The sequence below is a fragment of the Thunnus albacares genome, chromosome 13, assembly GCF_914725855.1.
Source record: "Thunnus albacares chromosome 13, fThuAlb1.1, whole genome shotgun sequence".
NCBI classification, from domain to species: Eukaryota; Metazoa; Chordata; class Actinopteri; order Scombriformes; family Scombridae; genus Thunnus; species Thunnus albacares.
In genome coordinates, this window is record NC_058118.1 from 5,289,782 (window position 1) to 5,311,915 (window position 22,134).

Sequence of the window (22,134 nt, forward strand, 5' to 3'; positions counted from 1 at the left end):
ATTTTATTCACTGGCGGCAACATTGCATGTGGCGTGAGCGAAAGAGAGAGCAGCACTTAGCTGCTTACCACAGGAGAGACCCTGCGTGCGGGGAAATTAACGTCATCAGAGTTGCTCCTCGACCTGCTTCCATATGGTGCTTGAGGAGAAAAAAAAAAGGTTCAGATCCAGCCACATGTGCTCAGAGGCAGGACACCTGGTTTAATATCCTCTCTCATGCTTTACTGTATCTTCACACGCACACAGGCCCACTACTAACTTAGATTTTTTGTTGTCTCTTTATCTTCCTTGAGACAAGCTGGGAAATTGAAACCAGGGGAGGACTGTGGTTTAAGCCCCGCAGACCAAGGTGGAGGTTACATAGTGCAACCCAGCTCAGTCATTTACAATGTGATTTGTACTTTTAATCTGCACCTCAGCTGGACTCTATTATAGGTGATCAACCTCCAATGCCATGTCATCAGGAGGGTACAGTGGAGGCCAGCGATAAAATGTAGCCTTGGCAAGGGAATGGGGATCAGTTTCCCTTTTTTGTCCCTGTGATGATTGGGGTCATCTCTATTATTGCCACAGCAGTGTCAGTGATATATTGTACGTGTGTCTCTCAGTATCTATCCGTGTGTGTTCATACGTATTAGCGCTGGGCGTGTGTATCCATGTGCAGTCACATCAGCCTGAGTGGCCACAGCGAGGTCAAAGGTCAGGGTGGTGATTTAACAGGATGGGGCAATCCCTTTTCCCTCTGCACAAGCAGAGTAACCACCCCTCCCCACTCCTCCCACCTCAGGCTATTTCCAGCTAAGCAATTAGACAATGTCTTTTCTCCATGCTGGACACGTACCTCAGGCCACCTTCACAGACTGAAACCTCCCCTCCTTGCAGCACTCCAGCCATCGTAGGTGCTAAATGAGACTGAGGCTCCGGATGGGGCAGAATTATGAATTGCCGTGCAATTCCCATAGAAATCATCAGTCTGGATTTGTACGGGTAAAGTCTTTGGGGAGCAGAATTCTTACTGAAGAAAACATCTGTTTAATTCGTAGAATAGATTTAATCACAACATTTTATAGTCTCAGACACAAGTTCCAGAAATGCTGTTCAGGGATACTGGGAAGGTTTACCATGTAGGTATGAGAAGTAGACAAAATAACAGGAAGTTGTAAACCAGTATAACTGCACCACAAATCATGAAAATTACTGTAATGACATCTGACAAAATATTAAATATTATAAGCTTCACTATTTATTGGTTGCTGGGCTACTGTGCTGAACTAAATGTTCCTGTTTATTTGTCCAGGTGTTAATGATAAATCTGGTCTGAGAGGCACTGGGTTTATAAGAGGCCTCCAGTGATACCCAGAAGAGATTTATGTTGTTGTTGGTCATCCTAAAATATCTCCATGTCCTGTCTTACAACACAAGTCCTCTCTGAAGGATTTCACTGGACAAAAGTCATTGATATAAAACCTGTTCAAACCTCAGCGTCATGTGAACCAAACAGTTAACTATGCTAGGTGCCACATTGCTCACCTAAAAAGGCGCTTTAATTGTTAGCTCAGTTAATGAAACATATCACAAGCAAGTTCGCTGACTAACAGTGGGACTATGTGGCTTGTGAAAGACTTTTTGGAGAACACCAGGTGTGCGTATTTCAGCAGCGGCCGCACAGACGCAGCTGTGCTGGATCATCCTCCGCTCAGACTGCGGCTCTCCGCGGTAAGTCTGATGTTTTTACTAACATTTATGAGGCCATGTGTTGACTATGTTTTGTCGGTGCTTGTGTGCTAGCAGACTTGCTGCTGTGGGTTTTATATGTCAATTACTGGCGGCTAATAATGTCATAATGTTTGCTGTTGTTAGCTGCTGATACGTCAGTTACTGTCAGTGTTTAGTTCTGGTGTCATGACGCTGGTTAAATATGTTTACTCATGCTGAACATGAGCCTCAATGTTTTGTAGTTTTCCTGTTAAGTTGTTGCTGTTGTTTTTCAGTCACTCAATATAAAGTCTGGTCTCTGTTAGAGGGTAATGTTGTCTGTTTGCTTTGTGGATATAAACATGACTGCTGCCTTACAGCTTGTTCACATTTTCACAGCAGACATGTTGACATGTTGTAGCAGGAACAGCTCAGGTGTTATAATGGCCGCGTCCCGTTTAGGTGAGCTGGACTCCAGTACTGGGCATGCTGGCTTACTGGGATGATTTATATCGGACACTTAACTGAACTGAGCAAACATGAATATTATTAGCTCTACCTGTGCGTTTCATACTGTGACAAGTGAGAATGTCTGCTGTGAAAAAGGTCTGTGTGTTCCTGTATTAGCCGGTATGAAGCCCAGTATAGTCAGCTGTGTTATTAGAGAAATATTCTAACTCTAAGTCTTGAAGTTGTTTCACTATTCATAATGAATTATTGAAAATAATAAGATATATTGATTGTATCTAAGCCACTGCTGTTGTATGGTTCATGCTGCTGCACTCATTAACAATCTAAACTCATATCCATATACTGATGGTCATCTGCTCACATATTTAACAGGCAGAGGGGAGGCTGAACCTTGAACCTTGAGTTGAAATGATTAGTCTTTTAATTGATCAACACAAAACAATCTGCAATATTTTGATAATCAATCTTTAAAGTTATTTTTAAAGCAAAAATGCCAAACTTTCTCTGGTTCTAGCCTCCCAAATGTGAGGATTTGCTGCTTATCTCTGTTTTATATCACTGATTATTTTTGGATGTCAAACTGTTTCTGAGGCAAAACAAGACGGTTATAAATGTCACTTTGAATTCTTGGGAAACTGTGATGGCTGTTTTCCCCACAGCTTTATTTGAGAAGATAATCCGCAGATTATAATGAAATAACTGTTAGTTGCAGCCCTAATTTGTATTTTAATATGTATATAATAATTATGTGCTGCATAGCTGACATGTGATGAGCCTTATGCTAAATATTATTTTATTCTTGTCATTAGAGCAACAATTAATCGACTAGTTACCAACTATTACATTAATCGCCAACTATTTTGATAATTGACAGATTAATTGATAATGAAAATAATCGTCAGTATCCGCCCTGCATGTATGTAGGACCCATGTTCAATATTAAACAAAGATGTTAGTACTTCATGTACTGTGTTGTATCATAGCAGAGTTAGCTTTAAGCTCATTTTCATTTGCAGTCTGTTGGCAGGTCACAGTTAAAACATCAGGTGAATTGCAGGGTTTAGATGTTCTACTACTGTACAGTAGCAGGGGATCGGCCACTTGTTGGCTCGTTCGTCTGTCCTACACATTGTAGTTTCCACACACTGGCAGACGTCATGCTCTGTATCTAAGGCAGTTGCAGGGGGAAAATATTATTGTAACTCCTTAAATTTCTGCTGTGTTTGGCTCATTGGTGTATGCTTCTGGGGACTGAGAAAGTCACAGCCTAGACACCAAATATCAACCGTGCACGTACTCTACATTCACATAATAATTTGTTCCATATGAGTTGTCTGAATGAAATGTTCTGGTGCGGGAAAAACAGCTCCTGCAATAATTAAAGTTCATCTGTCAGCACTGGTGGAGCTGAATCTCACAGCTAATGAGACCCTGCTGCATCAGGTCTGTGAAGGTTGCTCTAAACCGTCCTGCTGGAAATAAAATTTAAAAAAAAACTGTAGGATTAAGCTGCATTGTTTTCACGGTCAGATAATATGTGGGTCAGCATGATGAACCTTGAGTAGCTTGTTTGGGCAGAAAAGGATACATAACAGGAGGAGTTGTAAAATGCAACAATGTCTGAAGGACTCTAGAGTGATGAGTAGAAATGTTATTGTGATAAACAGTATTCAGAATCTAGTAATCTTCTGCTTTCTTCTGTCACATATTGTAGCCGCGTGTTTGTCTTTGAAGGTCAAGGCTGTGAGAACATTTCTGTTTTTGTTCCAGCCTACAGAAAGTCAGATCCCGAAGTGTTTTTCTCTCTCGGCTGTTGACACAGCTTCTCTATTGTATCTCCAGCCTCCTACCATAGCGTGTGTTGTGACATCTTCATACACTCTAGTTTCCATCAGCGGAGCAGGTTATCATTCAAAGGGCCTAAGGCTTCAGCCATCCTCTGTATTACCTCAAACATCAAACCACACATGTACAGTATAAACAGTGATGTGGGAGGATCAAACGAGTCTATTTAAGTCAAGAAAACAATTCTGTATTTTGAAAAGGGCGCTCAGCTACGGTAGGCTTGAACCTGCTGTCAGTTCACACTGTGGTTAAAGCAAATAAGTTATGTTTCATCTTCTCCGCAAAAAGGAATCATGAGACATGGCTCTAATAGACCAACTCATTTTATTCCGACCACTGTAGAGCTGCAATGATTAGTCGATTAAGTGATTAGTCAATTGACAGGAAATTAATTGGCAAATTTTGTGATAATCAAGTCATTTGTAAGCAAAAATGCCAAAAGTTTGAAGGTTCAGATTCTCAAATGTACTCAAATGTAAGATTCTTTGTGTATATCTTGGTTTTCCATTATAGTACATTGAATATTTTTTTCATTGTATTTATAGTTTTGAGTGTTGCTCAGAAAAACAAAACATTTCAAGATGTTACTTTAAGCTTTAGGAAATGGTGATGGACATTTTTCACTGTTTTCTGATGTTTTACAGACCAAACGATAAAATAGTTAATAATGAAAATAATTGTTACTTGCAGTCCTAGATCACTGCAGTCAGATTATGGGATACATGCAGTACGTCTAAAGCATTATGCTAATTTGCTGAAGTTCAGTGGAGGAGGCTGGATCCACTGTGCACTAATACAGCGTTTCATATTTGAGGCCAGCTCTTGCTCTTTTGATCTCATCCTTTTTCCCGAATTGAACACTAGCCTCAGATGTGTTACCCCATTTAAAACGATTCAACTAATGATGAACGAATGAACTCTGTTTGAGAGGTCTGAGCATCAACTTAATCCCAGTAGAGGAACCGACAGCATGCCGGTTAGGTTTATAGGCTTTTTCTCAGGAGAGTGGAAACACCAGGGGAATGTTACCACCGAGAATGGGATGCCTTCCCGTTTATAAACAGGAAAGTATTTTTAGGAGCGCTTGAGCACGTTTGTTTGGATGTTATTAGAAGTGTTGTCAGCAGGGAGAAAAGACTATGAGCATTCCCTCATAATTGCTTTTTTTTTTTTCTAAGGGAAAAGGCGAGTGTATCAGGCAGAGCATTGTACTACATAAGATTAAATGATGGAAGACATGTACAGTACTAACTATGAAGGGTTAGTGAACGTGGGTTTCTAAGGTAGCTTTTTTTCCTCTTATTGTATATGATCCTTTGTCTTTTGCATAACCCAGAGGCAAGACATCTCCCAGAAACAGGTTTTGTTTACAAAAGCACTTAGACGTCAGCTGTTCCTGTTTGCTGATATCATGTGAGCTGTGAGGCAGACGGAGGTGTGCCGCCACCGATGGGACACATGACTCTCAGTATTGGGATGAAGTCCAAGTTTCAGGGTTCAGACAGCTGACAAGCAGTGAGGATCCTGGTTTTATTTGCTTTTTGGTTAAGCTCAAACACGACAACAAGACACGCGAGGAGTGTCTTTAGCATGTCATGCTGCTCTTCCAGTTTGACAGCATGTATCATGACGGTGTTCATGGCAATCCAGGCAAATACCAAGAAGACACTGCTGGCCAAACTGGTTCTCTTCTCTCAGGTCAGGCCACTGTTCGACCTGCTGTATGACATCCATCCACTCACACTCTTTGTTGCTTGTCTTCTCATCTCACAGGAATGGTGTGTGCACTGATGCCACCTTGTGTTCAAAAAGCTAATTACAGGCCCTAGAGGGACATATTTGAGTGAACAGGTGCTGTGTTTAAAATAAGGTGGAAATGAGATTTCTCAGTGGAGGTTTGCAGGTTTGATCAGTTCATGTTTTACAGGATAATGATAAAATAATTAATATTATTATATTATATTAACCTGCTGCCTCAGGGATCCCCCTCAAGCCACTGGAGAAGTGTTGTTTTATCAAAACATTGCACCTGCTTGTTGTTTTTAGCACAACACATCATATTTAGCACAAAACACAAGTTGTCTGGTAATTAAACCTGAATAACTGCAGCCAACAGAGAAACAGCAAAACTGAAAAGATTCTTCAATTAATTGATTTGTCAGGCAATAGAAAAGTTTTATTTGACAAGGGTAGCCTCACTGAGATTAACATTTTTTCCAGGCTAAGATCGAGTGACAAACATAAGACCAATAACACAAGATTTACCAAAATCAGAACTGGGTAAAAGTCATAAATGATATAATACAATTATACAAAAGATGTTGTCCTAAACAGCCCCTTAAAACAACCCAAGAGCTGTTTTATAACCAAACAAATCTACAATAATGACTTTAATGAGGCTTCCATATCGAGATTCTAAAACAGTTCAAAACACAGGCAGCCAGAGGAGAAAACACAGTTTTCTGCTGCAATGATTTGAATTCACAGAGAGACCAAATTTTACCATGTACATCTAATTGCAGACATTTCCAGAGAGGAATTAATTGATCATGAAAATATTCATTAGTTGCAGCCCTAAAAATGTTTATTTGATCTGTTTACAAGTTAATTTGCAGTTTTTAAGTAGATCAGCGTCAGGATTCTACTACATGAAACCTCTGTAGTCCACAGAGTAAAAACATCACATGCTGAAGAGTAGAACACCAGAGCTGCTGACGGCTTTTGTGCTGTTTTGTCTCATCATTTCTCTCTGTTGTTGTTGTTGTTTCCAGTTGTCAGTGTGTTGTTTGATAAAGAAGTTGTATTAGGAGGATCCATTTGTACTGAAACCCCATCAGACACCCTGCTGTCAGACCTCATTAATCAGAATGTCTATCAGCACAGACTGGGTGATGCCTGTTTTTACAGATGAATAGCTTCTCTGTTCCGTTCAGGCAGTAACTTCATCTGATTATTGATAACGACTAAATCTGGCTGCAGTGTAGGTTGATTATAACGACTGTGGCTAACTGTGTAGCTTTGAGGGATATTAAATAGATGCTAGTACACAGAGTGGATGCTTCATCAGTTTATGCACCTTTTCCCATAATAATGAAAACTGGGTAGTGTTAGACTTGCAGAAGGCAGCTACTAACTGATCCTACACAGTACTCTTCTTGTGTGGTTTCTCACACAAAGCCATTTCCTTGTGTTTGTCCATCTGAGCCCCGGCTCCAGACATATCGAGGGAAGAAGCTTAGATACATTAAACCTGCAGTGGAGGCTGAAAAGCCCGGTTCTGTCCAGTGGAAGAAGGATTTGTAGCAACATCCACAAGCAGTTTACTCAGGCAGTTTAGGATTTTTGTTGGTCAGTGCTTAGATTAGGCTGTTCCAGAAATAGCTGATATAAGCAGCCAGCGGCTCTGGCTGAGGGGAGAACACAATGACTGGGATGTAGAATTTGGAGTAAGGTAGACAACATACCTGCATGTATTCTTCTAGTTGGTCTCTGAGCTGCTGACCTGGCCGAAAGGAGTCAGTTATTACAGAGAGACGATGAGATTAGAGCTGAGATGATTAATCAATTGATTGCGCTATGTAGATTTTATAAATCCATCCTGGGAGAGGGATCCTCCTCTGTTGCTCTTCCTGAGGTTTTTTCCATTTTTTTCCCTGCTGAAGGATTTTTTTTAGGGAGTTTTTCTTTATTGGAATCACAGGATTGTAAAGCCCCCTGATGCACATTTGTAATTTGTGATATTGGGCTGTGCAAATAAAATTGACTTGACTTGATAATTGATTATCAAAAGTCGCTTGTCAAACAAAAATGGCAAATAATTCCAGCTTCTCAAATGTGAAGATTTGGATGATAGTAAACTGAGCATTTTTGGTTTTGGAAATGTTGGTTGGACAAAACAAACTATTTGAATATGTCATCTTGCATTCTGGGAAATTGTAAAGTATTATGTTTTCTGTTATTTTATCGAGTGTTTATTCAGTAATTGTTGCAGCTTTAGTGAAATTGTCTTATCATCATCATCATCTCTTGACTTACAGCAGTTATGAGGGCCTTTGTCTTATGAGTTTGTATCCAGCAGTTTGGTGCCCTCTCCTGGTCAAAAGCCTGAACTGCCCCCTACTGTACTAACAGCACTTCATGTATGCAAGTCTGAAAGGTAAATTAGTGTCGGTCCCAGGAGCAGGAAGCATTTACTTGGCAGGAGGAAATAAAGGCAACCCACGTTTCCCACCAGTAATGAACTGAGCCAGCATTTGATTGATGCATGACCTGGGTGCTTCGGTGCTAAACATCAATCAGAGAAGGGTGCATGAATGCTGTGGTTATTCAGTGTAATGGGAACGTCAATAACTTTTGCATCCTCTGATGAATACACAAGTACCAAGCCATGATTCACCAGTGAAGGCTGCTCATGTTCAAAGCACTGTTTTTGAACCGAGTACAAGCGCTCACTTGTACAAGTAGCTGATGATATGTGATGCGTGTTTCCGCGGTTTTAACTGTTACCAAGCAATTTTCTAGTGAGTCATCACCTACTGGTAGAGCAGATATGTGAGAAATTATTCATCTTGTGGCTCCGTAGGTGATCAGAAGTGATTGAAGTGTCAGCACAACTGTGTATCAAGTGATACAATTTTTATAGCTTGTAAATTTGGCGAACTACACAATCAATAGCACTTAGAATAATGTGATTGTAGCTGAGTTGTACCCACAGTAGTTTATCCTCTATGGGAGTCTAATGTGCAAAGTCATTAAGTGTGTGAGCGTAGTGTGTCAAAAAGAAATATAGCCTGTTTACTCAGTTTAGTGCATGAGGGTGGAGGAATAAAAGCCCAAAGACAAGGTTAGTACACATTTTTTAATAACATGGCACAATTTACATAACACAAGTTTAAATGAGGAGCATGCTGAAGATTCAGTCGCTTCATTTTTTCTCATTTTTGTACATGATCTAGAAAGACTTCATTTTTTTCCCTGTACATGGTAAACAGCAAAAAAAGTTTCTCATTTAACAATCTTTTTGCAATACGCATTGACTAACCACTATGGCTCCGGTGGACATTTTTATGTTGGATTAAAAAACACTGCACGACATGATATCACAGAGTTTGAAGCGCACAACTAAACCTTCAGTGGACTACTAAAATAGATCTCTGCTCGTTAGAAACAAACTGTCCATAGTTTAGACTTGCTTTTTTGTCTTTTGATTTTGTAGGTACAACAACTTAGGAAAGCACTTTAATACACTGTTTGACCAACAGAACCTATTTCCAAAACATGTACTTTACACTCCTTCTATAGGGCAATGTGCTGTCATGGTGTTTAATGTGCTGCATTCTCCCCAGAACAAGACTAGCGGCAACTTAGTGAAGGAAAATTTGAGATAAAAAAGTGTCTTAATGTTTGTGCTGCTGGCTTTTTACATTGAAAATCCTTTTGAAATGCAATACTGTTTCTAGTATTGTCCCTACAATTTATCATATTTGAGAAAATAATTCTCAGAACATTACCTTTCATTTAATCCAAATTGCTACCTACAAACCCTGTGTTAAAGCTCATATCTGTCTGCACTGAGCCAATGTTTGTCAAGTCTGGGTTGTGGAGAGAATACAGCTTTTTGTCCTTTACTGGTACACAGTCAGTAGTGGTGAGAAGGCCAGCTTTCAGAAAGGGAGCCCAGACATTTGTTGCATAGTTGAATATGGGGTCTCTGGTACAATGCTAATCAGCTGCGTCAACAAAAAGGAAATTGCAAAAAGCACATTCTGAATCACCGCCTAAATACTCCTCTATTTACATTTGTTCAAAGTAAAGCTTTCAAAACACTCTTTTGCATATTTGTACCATGATTTTTATCCATACAGAGCGAGCACAGTGACTGTACACATTATCTACACACTTTGCTGTCTGTCAGTGCTAAAGTACCTGTACATTCCAAAATGGTTTCATTCTTACTCCACATCACTTCGCTATACAAGAGAAAGAATGCACACAAAAAGCTGGAGCAAACTGGAAAAAAATCTTTGAAAAATGTATTTTTTTTGTTCTGTGATTGTGTCTTTGTAGTTTTATACAAAAACAATTCATTGTGTGGACATGTCTCTGCCCACATAAGTTATTCACAGCTATGTTACAGTCTTGCTTTGCCCAAAGATAAGTGCTTGGTGTGAGTTCAGTGTAAGTGAGGCACAGGGCTGCAGGGGCACTGAGTCTGCTGAGGCTCAGCTCACCGTGCCTCAATGTCTTTGTGAGCCGGTCTGTCTCTGATATCTGTGGCCATGGGAGTAGTCCGTCTGGGTGAGCCCGGCCGGGCGCCCAGTGTGGGGATGAGCGGTGGCGGGGCACTCAGAGAGGCGGTTGGTGGTGTTTTGTTCAGAATACCGTTCTGATGGGCTGCGGCGGCGGCTGCTGCTGCCGCTGCTGCTGCAGCCGAGGGGCTGACCCTGGAGTAGTGCATGCCCGGGAGTCCAGGGGCCATAAGGCCTGGGGCAGGGTGGGGCAGGTGTCCGTCAAGGGCTGGATGATGCATTGTTGGGTGGAGGCGCCCATGCTCATAGTCCTCTCTGAGCATGTTGAGGCGGTCGCGCTCCTCCAGGTGGGCACGCTCCTGCTCCCTCCTCTGCTCCAGGGCCAGAGGGTGGGCGTGGTCACGGTTAAAGTCATGAGGCTCACGGTCCCTGTAGGAGCGCTCGGCCTCGTACAGGCGTGGCGCTGCCAGCCGGTGCAGAGGGTCATTCCTTAGCAACAGGTCCCTGGCCAGAGGGTCCCGTCTGTGAATGTCCAGACCCCTGTAGGGGTCCCTCATTGGGTCCCAATGGAAGGTGGGGTAGGGGAACCTGTCAGCTCCTGGGATGGGGCTGATACCCATGAAGGGCGCCACCACTCGAGTTCTCTCCAGACTGCTGATGCTGTTGATTGGGTGGACTCCAGCCATGCCCATGGGCACAGGCATGGAGGAGGGAGGGTGGAGGTTTGGCGTGGAGGGTGCCTGTGTTGGGTGCTCACTTGCCCTCTCTGTGGCTCCATCTTGCTCCTCCTTCCTCTCCTCCTTCACTTTGACCTCACTGCTCTTCTTCTGGTGCTCATACGGCAGCTCTGCCTTCTTCTCTAGGACCTCCCTGCTCAGGCCGCCGTTGGGACGTTCCAGGCTGGTCTGTCGGATGTAGGGTGACGCCGTCCCCCTGTTGGATACTTTGTCCTCTGACACTCGTCCGTCATGGATGACAGGTGTGTCCTTGTCACTGTGCTGGTTGTCTTTGAGTTTGTGGTCATCTGTGCCACTGTCCTTCCAAGAGTCTGAGTGCTCCCTCTCCCTGTCTTTGGCCTTGTTCTCTTTGTCCCTCTGAGGCTCTGCAGAGGCAGGGGGCAGGTGGTTTCTGTGGTGCTCAGGAGGCCGGCTGTGGCCAAGGAGATTGATGGGGTTGACGGGGACTGGTGATGGATGGCTCGGGTGACGCTTTTCTACAGAGTCCCTAGAAATACAAAGAAAAATTCCCCCAATCAGTACTAGTAACTTGGCTTTTGTACAATGGATTAATTGTGACAATCTTTCAATAGTTATTCCAAATAAAAAAACTTAAAACAAAAAAGCTAAAACATGCAGTATACAAAGAAGTATTTCATTACATTACATTTATCTCCACCAAGTGTTCTTGAGCAAGGTAAAAGTCATGCTAATGTAGTCACTCAAACAACAACAACCTTCTGCTGAGCACCACCCACCTGTCCTTGTCGTCTTTACTGACCAACGAGTCCCGTTTGTCAGGTTCTCTGTCCCTCTCGTGTGAGCTGACTGAGGTGCTCCTCTCAGAGTCTCCGGGCTTCAGCCAGGGTGGTGGTGTGGGGAAGGAGGGCGGTGTACGGTGCAGGCGGTTCCATGGCTCCTGGTGGCTGTTGTTACTGTTGCTGTTGAAGTGCTGCTGTGCATTCGGGCCATCTTTATGGCCGAACATCGAGTTGGCCGCTGTTAGGGATTCAATACGTGGAAAAGCACAGCAGGACACAAGTTAAATGCGTATCTCGACAACTTGCACAGCTTAATGTCTGTATTTAAATGTCATTCTGCTGATGTCCTTATACAGCTTAAATGACTACCTTGGGAATATTACTTACTCCAAGCATGAAAGTATAATTCCAGCCATAATTATTATTGTGTAGAACAGTAAGTGATAGTTTGGTAACAAACAGTATCATTCATGAGGCTGAAACTCACTTAGTGCTGGATTTCCCAGTCCTCCGAAGGCTGATGAACTGAGTGATCCCAGTCCTCCAAATGATGAAGGCCTACTGAAAGGTTCTGGAAAGAGACACAACATGTTACCATGCATATAATCATCCTAATTTTCCTTTGTCAGATCAGGACTGAAGTGAAGGATCCTCCTACCTAAGTGAGATGCTGGGGTGAGGAAGTTTCCAGGATGGTGGGGTGGATGGCCAAAGGGACCTGCTGATGGGTGTGTAGGACCTGAAGAGAGAAAGACGGAAGGCTTCAGGAAAACATCAATCAACCACTGACTGTGATATTACAAAAAGTAAGAGTTCATTGGGCATGAAGGTTTATTCTTGACCTTGGAAAATGTAGTATGACAAAAAAATTGCAGTGTCAAAATGCCAAAGATGTTTAAAACAGTTTCTTTAGAAAAACAACTTTAAGGGATCCTATTGTTTATGTTGTGAGTGTGCAGCCATGCTAGCGGCTCTGTGACGCTGTACTTATGCTGTACAGAATAGACACAGTGGTGCTTTGAGCTAAATGCTAACATGCTGATGTAAATGTCATTAGTTACGCAGGTATTTGGTCATAAACCAAAGTATTGCACAAATGAAATTTTGACCGGATGATGGCGTTGGATGAAAAATTAAGGGATCACCAAAGTTATTACTATTCATCCTGACGACGACCAGCTGACATTGCACTTACTAAACCGAGCTTTCCATAAGCGCCAGCCGCTGGCCACACAGCCAACTACTCGTTTATGTCCAGCCGGCTACGTTTATATTAATTTTTGATTATAATAAAATAGTTTTGATTCACAAGTTGCGATTCACATGTACATTTACGACCACTGGCCTCCACTTCAAAACAAAGCGAGCATGATGATAGAGAAACATGCCTATCTGTCTGTATCAGTCCCCACATGCTCTATATGAACGTGTGTGCGTGCTCAGCTGAGAGGTTGCGTCCTGCTGAGTAGACAACGAAGAGTCGTCTTCAGTGTTTGACAAATATTAGCAAAATAATTGATGAAAAAACACATTAAGAATTGCACTGATTGCACAGACAAAGGACATTATCATTAGATGGGCTACTTCGGAAAACTCTGGTGGCATCAATTTGACGATCGCATAGTAAGTATTAAAAAGTCCACTGAAAGCGCTGCATTATCCATGTACACCATACAGACGTTTATGACCTGAATGAATGATTTATCTTTACTTACACCAAACTTTTTACAGAAGAACCATCTCTAAGACGTATTGCAAACACACTAAAACAGGTAATGTTGTCAAAGTAACCGGCCTGTGTCATATAAGGAAGATGTAGGCTGTGCCTCAGTCTCACACTCAGGATGATAGTGAAGATGACTAGAAGTTGAGTTGATTCACATATTTTGTTATTTTAGTTATTTTCAGCGTATGTTATTTTATAAATAATTTAATTTAAAACCAATACACAGGTTAGATAAGACATGGGATTAAAAACATGTTCCCCTTTAAATAACCTTGTTTATGTTCGTTGAATAAGAGTACATTTATGTTTCTAGTAAAACAATACATTAAAAAATAATAAATAATGTCTTAATTACAAAAGTTCTGATCAGTCAGGAATAGGCTGGTTTTAAATATTAACAGCTATTTACAGACTGTGTGGGCTAAAACACACAAGAAGCCTAATTCTCCTTTACAATAATTCACTACATGTTTACAATCAGGTAGACAAACTCATTAAAATAAGAAATAATTAAGATCAGTGTATATGATTGGAATAGTGGCATTAGAATGTGCCACCAAATTTGGGCTTTTATGGCCAAAAAGTTTTTTTTGTCAAAGTAAATATTAATCCTATGTCCAATTAGTATTCAGTAATTGGTTGATGTAAGAGAGATGCACTACAGTCATTATTATTTCCATGTTGTTGACCGCTTCTTTTGGTTTTGCTGTCTTGCCATGTTCACTGCTTTTAACAACAGTAGCTTTTGACATACACCATCAGTCGATGGTGTATATCAAAAGCTACTGTTGTTAACCATCAATCTTCTTTTTTTTTCCTGTGACACACACACTCACCTGCAGCGGAGAAGAGTGTGGCGGGCCGTGCCAGGTCGCTGGGGTGATGGATGGCGCCGAAGAGGCTGGGGCCCGGAGGTCGACTCAAGAACTCAGGCTTGAGGCCAAAGTCTAGCTTGTGAGGGTCGACTTGCATCTGCTGCTGGAAGACGCCAGACCGACAGAGAAACACATGTAAAACCCCTTTACACATTATATGCATGTATCACTGGTATCACTGTTTATTTCACATTAAATTTATTACAGTGTGTAAGCGACTAGGTGTTTGTTGTCTTGCTCAAGGACACATGAGGTATGTTGGAATTAAACCTGAGACCCTCCAGGGATGAGAGTGTTGCTCTGCCTGCAAGGCTACACTGAATTACACTCTGCAAAGCAGTCTCCTTTTCTTAATGGGCCCATCATCATAACCTCAAGAAGCGATTATGGTTATGACTGCTGAAAGCACACAATTAAAATGACTTGTTCCATTTTAATTATTTAAATATATTTCTGTAGTGACTTGTACTCAGTGCAACAGCAGAATTCATTTCACAAATCGTGGAAATTACTATATGAGTACAAAGGTCAGCTTCTGTATATACAATACTCTTATGATCACAGAATTACCATTTAGCAGGAGAAGTGCTGATACGAGAAACAGAATGTAGATAAGGAAAATATGGCTCTTTTTTAAAGTTGTCCCATTTTAAGCGGGACAATAAGAAGGTGAGGGACTTGTCAATCAACCACTGAGTATACACAGTCACACAGACCTGAGAAGAGGTCTTACCAGGCAAAATAAGTGAACAGCACTCATATTGCATAATTTCCTGTTACCTGTGCAGTTAGTATGTAGTATGGAACTGGGATAGTAACACTGTGTTTATGCAAGATTTGGCACAATTCAGAGAGAGAGGAGTCAGATGAGTCCTCACCTTTACTTTTTGTTGGTGGTGGTATATCTGCCAGGCGATATGGACGTGCATGGCGCACCACTTCCCCGGTTTCTGTGAGCACAAGACAAAAACATACTGTCACAAACTTATTCTTTAATGTGAATGACTAATGCAAGTAAGGATTTATCTTACTTGTTGCTTACTTGAGCAAAGAAATACTTCATATTAGCCAAAGTCTGTTGTTGAAGGTTACTCATTTTTATTTAATGGATATAGTGCTGTCTTATCAATGCACATTATTTTTAAACTTGCAATGTTGATTGTTGGCCACTTGGAGGCAGCACAACAAGCTGTAAAAACAACAATGACATATTGTCACCTTTATAAAGTTGATTTGGTGAGTGCAAACATTTGCTTTTTCACATAGCCAGGAGGCACAGAGCACCATTAACATTCATTTGGAGCCACATTTATGGTTAGTATAAGTCCAATATTCACTCTCTTTTAAGCTCCAGTAATTCCTGAGGAAAATATTCAACTCTTTAGCTGCTAAATGCTCCATTATGTTCACCATCTAGTGGTTAACTTTGTCTGTTTGCTGTTTGGTGTTGGGCAGGTAATGTACATATGGTTTATAAGAGCTTTTTTTTTTTACTGAAAACAGCTGCCTGCATCTGGAAATGATGCTGATGAGAGTGGTAAGAGTGAATCAAAACAATAAAACTAAAACAATGAGCTGAAAGATTCTATAAAGCTTTGTACAGTGGAGAGGAACTGCAGAGTCTCAGTGGGTGCATCACTGAAACAGCTGCTACATTGTTGATTTAAAAATAGTGATCAGAGCAACTTTAAACCTCACATGGTCAACTGTCTTGAGTCGTCAGATGATGCAAAGGTGCCATAATCACTGTTTCCACGATGGTCTCTCTTATTTACAGACGTCACACCATGGTGTGACATCTGACAGTGACATACTGATACTTAAATATGGTACATGTGGCACCTTTAATCACATATTAAAGATACAGTCTACAATAGTAATTAGTGATAATTACGGCAGTGATTTGAATGGTCTTGTTTGTAACTAGAATGTCTGTCAACCAATGCTGTGTACATCTGTTTAAAGAATCGAGTAACATCTGAAAACAGAATTTCCACATGCAGAGGCTGCGTTGTTCTGCAAAATTCGTCTTCTTGTCGGTGTATAAACTAGCACACTCTGCCTCTAAGTGCAGTGCTCATTTAATTAAAGACACTATCTACTCCATTTGCAAAACCCTTTAAGGCTTCATGGCTATTACTGTGTGTATGTGTGTGGGTGTGTGGGGGGTGTGGGGGGTGTGGGGGTTGCAGGAGACTAAGACACTGCAGGGAATAAACACTCACCCTGAGAATGGGCCGAAACGGATCCGTTAGCTACAGGAGGTAGAGGGGGGGGGGGGGGAGAAGAGGTTGAGTCATTTTGCTGTCAGTCAAATCACTTCTAATTAGTCTGCTTGTGTGGCATTCATTATGAACCAAATTGAAATGTTAAAATTTCCCTTTAAAATTAAGCATTTTGGGAGTAATTAGCACACGGGTTCCTCCTCGTGGCCCTCTGCATACAAATGTGGATATGATAGCTGAAAGGAAGGCAGCAACACACATGATGTTTTCTACAAACTGCACACCAATTCTCAAAAATGACAGAATTTGGTGTTGAAAACCTTTTTCTAATGACTTGAAGGCTTATGCAATACATACTGACGTCTAAAGGTTACATCTACATTGTGAGTGATGTGTTAGTATGTGTGTGTGTGTGTGTGTGTGTGTGCGTGCTCTTACCCTGGGGTCTTTCTGTAAGAATGTGTGCGGGACGGCTCCTGGTCTTGCAGACACATCGAGTGGATTAGACGTCTACAGCGCACCAGAAACAGATTCAATTAGACTCACTATAAATGACTTATTTTCAGTGTGTAATCTGTGTTTGTGGGTGAGTTTTGTCTCTGTGTGTCTTACTTTGGGCTGAAAGGCGCCCTGCAACGAGCTGAAGGGCCCGGTCGGGGGGATGACGGGAGGAAGGCCAGACATGGCCGGCGGGTAGGAGTGGAAGAGCTGAAGAAGAAAAGAAGGAGAGGAGGTGTGAGGAGGAGTGGAGATGGAGCAAACAGGTTATAGTGACAGATGAACCTCAACAGCCAAACTGAAATTTAAAAAAAAAAAACTGCTTGGATGGGAAAATGAACAGATGATTGCCTACATGTTTCACAAGTCACATGTTTCTACAAGTTTATAAAATATTCCCTGCTCTTCCCAATAGATTAAATAAGGGAAAACACTCCTTTGATCTAAACTCGAATGTTGTAATACAAGCAAAACACATGTAAACCAAACAAGTGCTCAAGGCTTTCATAAAATTATCCTGTGGAGAAACAGATACGCAATCAGCTGCTCGGTATAATTGTTCTTGTCAATCATATCAGCTTGAAAGGTTTTGCATGTTCTGAACTTGCATGCTTGCGTTTAATCATGGATGGTGCAAGAGAATTATTTAGGTTGAGTTATTAGAAGCGCTTGATGACATGCTGTAAGGCTTTAAATGCAACTTGTGTTTTGCCCGTGCATCATGTTTTAAGACATTACTATGATTTATAAAGAGGAAATGGCTTCAGGATATTTACTGCTACCATAATAACAGCGAGGAAATACTAAGAATCGGAGATGAAATACTTAAAAACAAACAAGCAACATTCTGCAACAACTGTGTGACCCAGAGTTGGTCTGAATACAAATCCAGGATTTTTGTAGCATTAAAATTTGTGCTGCTGCTCAGATTTCTTTCAGCTCTGAGGGATTGTTGTCTACCAATACTGAAGGTTAGGCTTTGAAAAAAATGCACACTTATACAGGCACAGACAGCAGATGTCTGGAAGCTTCAGGAAATGTTGGTAGCAGAGTGAGGTCCAATGTTTAAAATAAGTCCCCTTTACCGAGTGATATAAGCACAAATAAAGAGCAGTAAGCAAGACAAAGATACAGTATTCCTCTGGCAATAGCGCAGTCTCTTCTGTAATGCCGCCACTGTCTCTTTTGGTATTAATTTCTATGCACAACAATTTCACTGTTACATGCACACACAATAAATCTTGTGCTACGACATCTAAGAATCCAGCACCGTTTCATTAATCACAACATTTGCCGGGGGGTGAAGGGTGAAATGGTACAGCTACTGTAGGATGCTTACAGTATTCATTAAGAAGCGGATGAGCGATTGCATGAAATCTAACACACACACACATACACACACAGCTGTAACACCGACTTGCATGGGCTGGAATGGCATAATGGGCAAGCAACACACTGCTCTGCAGGCAGATAGTACAGAGTAGGGAAACTCACACTGTGTCTGTAGAAGGGGTCAACTTTTGTTGGGTATTTTTCAAACTGTAGGAGAAATGAAACAGAGCTAAGTACAAAGATGTAAAGAAGACAACAGAAGCTACACACATGTGTCTGTAACAGGGTTGAGATCGGCCTCTTTCAGGGTCATTTTAGGCCAACACAAAATACATCATAAACTGCATTTTAGAACTAAGAACATGCTTACAGATTGAGATTTTGATGCAAGATCTAAAACCTCAACATAGATTTAAAGTTCAACCACTTCCCAAACCAGACTGTTTTTCATCCTCCCATTTTGTGATCATCTGAAGACCTTGTAAACCAGTGCAGGCTCTGCGTCTCATTTGGTCTGCTTTTAGTGGTGTAGCGCAGGCTCAGGGCGAACATTTCCCCAGTCAAGACTAAACACTGCAGCCATTAAGAGGCTTTTTATGGCCTCATTAGCTGTCAGAGGCCTAGTCATGCTGCCTTTGAGGTATCATCAGAGCCAAGCAAACCCTCTATGGGCCAGGCAGTTACGAATGTGTGTGTATGTGTGTTTGTGAGTTTTAGGTCCAGCCACCCATTGCCTGTGGTCTCCCCCAACAAACAGCGGGGCTCTTAACGTTAGACATTTGCCAGTAATGAAAACCCCCAAACGGGACCAAATGATGTCATTAAATTCAGAATGAATTAAATGTATTATGTTCTAAAAGCTGGCTCTGAAGTTAACATGCTTTAGGCAAGTTATTGGCAATTTAGAAAATAACGGCGTTCAAGTCTGGAGTCCAAAAGTATGCCAGAGAAAACACTAGAACGGCTTTCTGAGAGAATAAAGGCATCATTGTGGTGTGGACGGACACACATGGTCATCATTGAAAGGCTGCCACAAAACCCACAGGTCCCTACAGCGTGCTTACACACATGTCAAACTGTGTAAAATCTTCACTCGCACAGCCACAAAGTGAAAACACTTTCAGTGCCATGCCCGCCCACTCTTCTACACATGTAAAACTCATTATTAGAAGACATATAAAAACTCTTTGGTTATGGTGATTTATTTTCTTTTGACCCCCTCCACCCACTCCAACCCAGCATGGTTGCGTTCTACTTATCCTCACATTTCTGGCAGGGGTACGCACCATGGGTGGTGCTGGGGTGGGCATGATGGCGTGGGGGAAGGGCGTGAAGGTGTGCTGGTGGGTGTGCTGGTGAGTGTGTTGGTGCTGATGCTGGTGCTGATGCTGGTGCTGGTGGAACTCGGTACGCAGGTAGGGCGGAGGGCCCAGCGAGGCGCCGCGGTCTGCGCTCTGAGAGGCCAGGAAACGGGTGTTGAGCTCCTGACGCAGAAGGTCTTGCTCTGCGGAAGAGGAAGAGAAAGAGAGAAGGGAGGATTAGGACTGAGTCTGTTAATGAGGGGAAGGTGAAGGTCGGGAATCCTCTAGCATTTTCACGCAACAGACTCTGAACGTATATAGTAACAAACACAAGCCTCATTATGTTTCTCCCAGGATCCCAGGCTGTAGATGAAAAGATACCTATGACCTATAATTAGACATGTTATTTATGTCATTAAATGAGACATATTCTAGTGAAATTAAAGCACTCATCATTTTGCCGGGTGCTACTAGAGGACCATGGACTCCAATGTGAAAGCTATGTCATCAGATAGGAAACCATGTCAAAGTTATCTTAAAAAAAAGGAACAACCAGGAAATGGCTGTGATTATCGGCATGTCATTTTAAATTTAGGCAAGGACCAAGATGATTAGGACTGTCTGACTGCTGGAACTGTCAAATAGTGTGATTTGACACACTACAGCCCCTCTGAGACAACAACATCTGTTGTTCTAATAACCTTTGTGCAGCTTGTGGAGAAAAAACGTATTTCAAGTAATCACTGGCTTTTCTTCTAAATTCAACAAAACCTGCCTGGAGAGATTATATCTCCTCCAGAGTAACCTTATCCTTCCTATTCCACAGCGTCTCACTACAGTATTTCTGCATTCATTTCAAGCTTTATTGGTTTGGGAGAGGAGGAAGAATTTTCTCTTCATAAAAATTTCATTAGTATCTTTTCAACAAAATACAGCTTGCTTCGTTCCGTATTGACCAAATTGATTTCTTGCACATGAACACCATTCCAGGTGAAAATGGAAGTTCTTGGAACCTCGCTAAAACCAGCTCCCCTCCCGTTTCCATGCTGACCCTGACATTTAGCTTGATAGCTCTGAACGGAAATGTGCACGGGGTCTGTAATCGCCTTTGTAATGTGGTCTGACTTGCTGGTGGATATTACTGGTGTGTAGAGAGTCAATCAATCAGAGCATGACAGACAGGGTGTGAACTTGAACTGTCCACACGACTATAAACACAAAACCCCGGGCATGGAGTATATGTTGGTAATCTTGGAATCAGGTGCTTGCTTCTTTAAATAATTACCAGTATAACATTCTGTCTATCCATATGTCTCCTCATCTCAAATGCTTTAAAAATCTATTGAAGCTGGTCTGAAATTATTCCTTGTGTACTCTTGACTGTCTTGGCAACCTGATACAACAACAGGCTAAAATAAGAGACTGCTTTTTAGTCTAATGTGCAGTCCTCTGCCACACCGCTTGGGGGAGATGTGGGAACATTTGCTGGCAGCCTGTAATGTTTACCTGAGTAGGCACTCCCAGCAGCAGGATGTCCAGGTACTGGCAGGGTGCTAGACGTCAGTGGTGGTGGTGGTGGCAAGGCCGCTGGAGGAGCGAACATATTGGGGTGATGTGGGTGCGGCGAGGACTGCAAGGCAGGCGGGTAGCTGTGGGGGGTGTTCTGGTTAGCCACCAAGGGCAGGGGGAAAGTGGAGGCTGCTGCGGCCGCGGCAGGAGGAGGCGGGTGCTGGGGGAGGTGCAAGGAGGGAGCAGGGGGCCCGTGGGGCTTGGTGCCTGGGGTGCTGCTCCTGCTGCTGCTGTAAAGAGGGAAAAAAGAAAGAAAGATGGAGAAAGAAGGCAGGTTAAGCCAGGCGTGATCAGTCAAAATTAACACTTGTTCCTTTCACATCTCCTCATCTCCATCTGCTCCGACATTCAATTCCCAGCACAGTGTTTTCACACCTCAACTGTCCTCCATTTACAAACGCCTCCCTGCCTCTCTCTTGTGCTTCACAGAATCCAGGGCAAACATGATCCGCAAAAAACACCACATTCGCGACACCCTCGGATGCAAATAAACGACCGCTGGCAAGCATAACAGAATGAGCATCTGTCTTTGAACAGCTTCTGTTAAGGCACTTCCTCCAGAGCCAGGTAGTGAACATGTGCATCGGAAATGGGATGAGCGGGAGAGAGGGTGTGTATGCTTGTGTAAGCAAACAGTCTTTTGTAGTGTGTGTGGGTTTTCCCCGAGGGCAGTCACAGAGCCTGCGTCTCCACAGCTCCACGCACTAAGCCTAAAAGCTCATTTGCAGCGCTCGCTCTTCGTTGTGGGCCCCGGCTGTGATTATTCACAGAGGGTGCCAGGTCCTGTTGGCGCACTGGCAGACTGGCAGGGCTGGCACAGGGAGAGACAGGCAAAGCCAAGTCCTGAGAACCCGTGAGGCAGAGCTGTTGTT

The 22,134-nt window shown here is 42.4% G+C and overlaps 1 protein-coding gene and 1 long non-coding RNA gene across 19 annotated transcripts in view; one reads left to right on the forward strand and one right to left on the reverse strand.

Moving 5' to 3' along the window:
- The first annotated feature begins 1,261 nt into the window (after nucleotides 1-1,261).
- Nucleotides 1,262-14,393, forward strand: LOC122995029. Its single transcript, XR_006406705.1, has 3 exons — nucleotides 1,262-1,716; nucleotides 12,366-12,542; nucleotides 14,305-14,393. It is a non-coding gene; the product is annotated as an uncharacterized LOC122995029 (long non-coding RNA).
- auts2a (activator of transcription and developmental regulator AUTS2 a) overlaps nucleotides 8,856-22,134 on the reverse strand; it is a 479,781-nt gene continuing 466,502 nt past the window's right edge. For 12 of the 18 annotated variants that reach the window (XM_044369937.1, XM_044369938.1, XM_044369936.1 and 9 more), the window contains 12 exons: nucleotides 21,200-21,492; nucleotides 19,658-19,896; nucleotides 18,555-18,599; nucleotides 17,175-17,270; nucleotides 17,001-17,072; nucleotides 16,563-16,592; nucleotides 15,216-15,287; nucleotides 14,299-14,440; nucleotides 12,395-12,475; nucleotides 12,224-12,307; nucleotides 11,734-11,986; nucleotides 8,856-11,483 (listed from right to left, as the gene is read on the reverse strand). In XM_044369937.1, the coding sequence (XP_044225872.1) occupies nucleotides 10,238-11,483; nucleotides 11,734-11,986; nucleotides 12,224-12,307; nucleotides 12,395-12,475; nucleotides 14,299-14,440; nucleotides 15,216-15,287; nucleotides 16,563-16,592; nucleotides 17,001-17,072; nucleotides 17,175-17,270; nucleotides 18,555-18,599; nucleotides 19,658-19,896; nucleotides 21,200-21,492 (2,653 nt within the window). In that variant the 3' untranslated portion in view covers nucleotides 8,856-10,237. The remainder of the gene's footprint in view (nucleotides 11,484-11,733; nucleotides 11,987-12,223; nucleotides 12,308-12,394; nucleotides 12,476-14,298; nucleotides 14,441-15,215; nucleotides 15,288-16,562; nucleotides 16,593-17,000; nucleotides 17,073-17,174; nucleotides 17,271-18,554; nucleotides 18,600-19,657; nucleotides 19,897-21,199; nucleotides 21,493-22,134) is intronic. The other 6 variants (XM_044369953.1, XM_044369947.1, XM_044369946.1 and 3 more) reach the window with 6 other exon arrangements.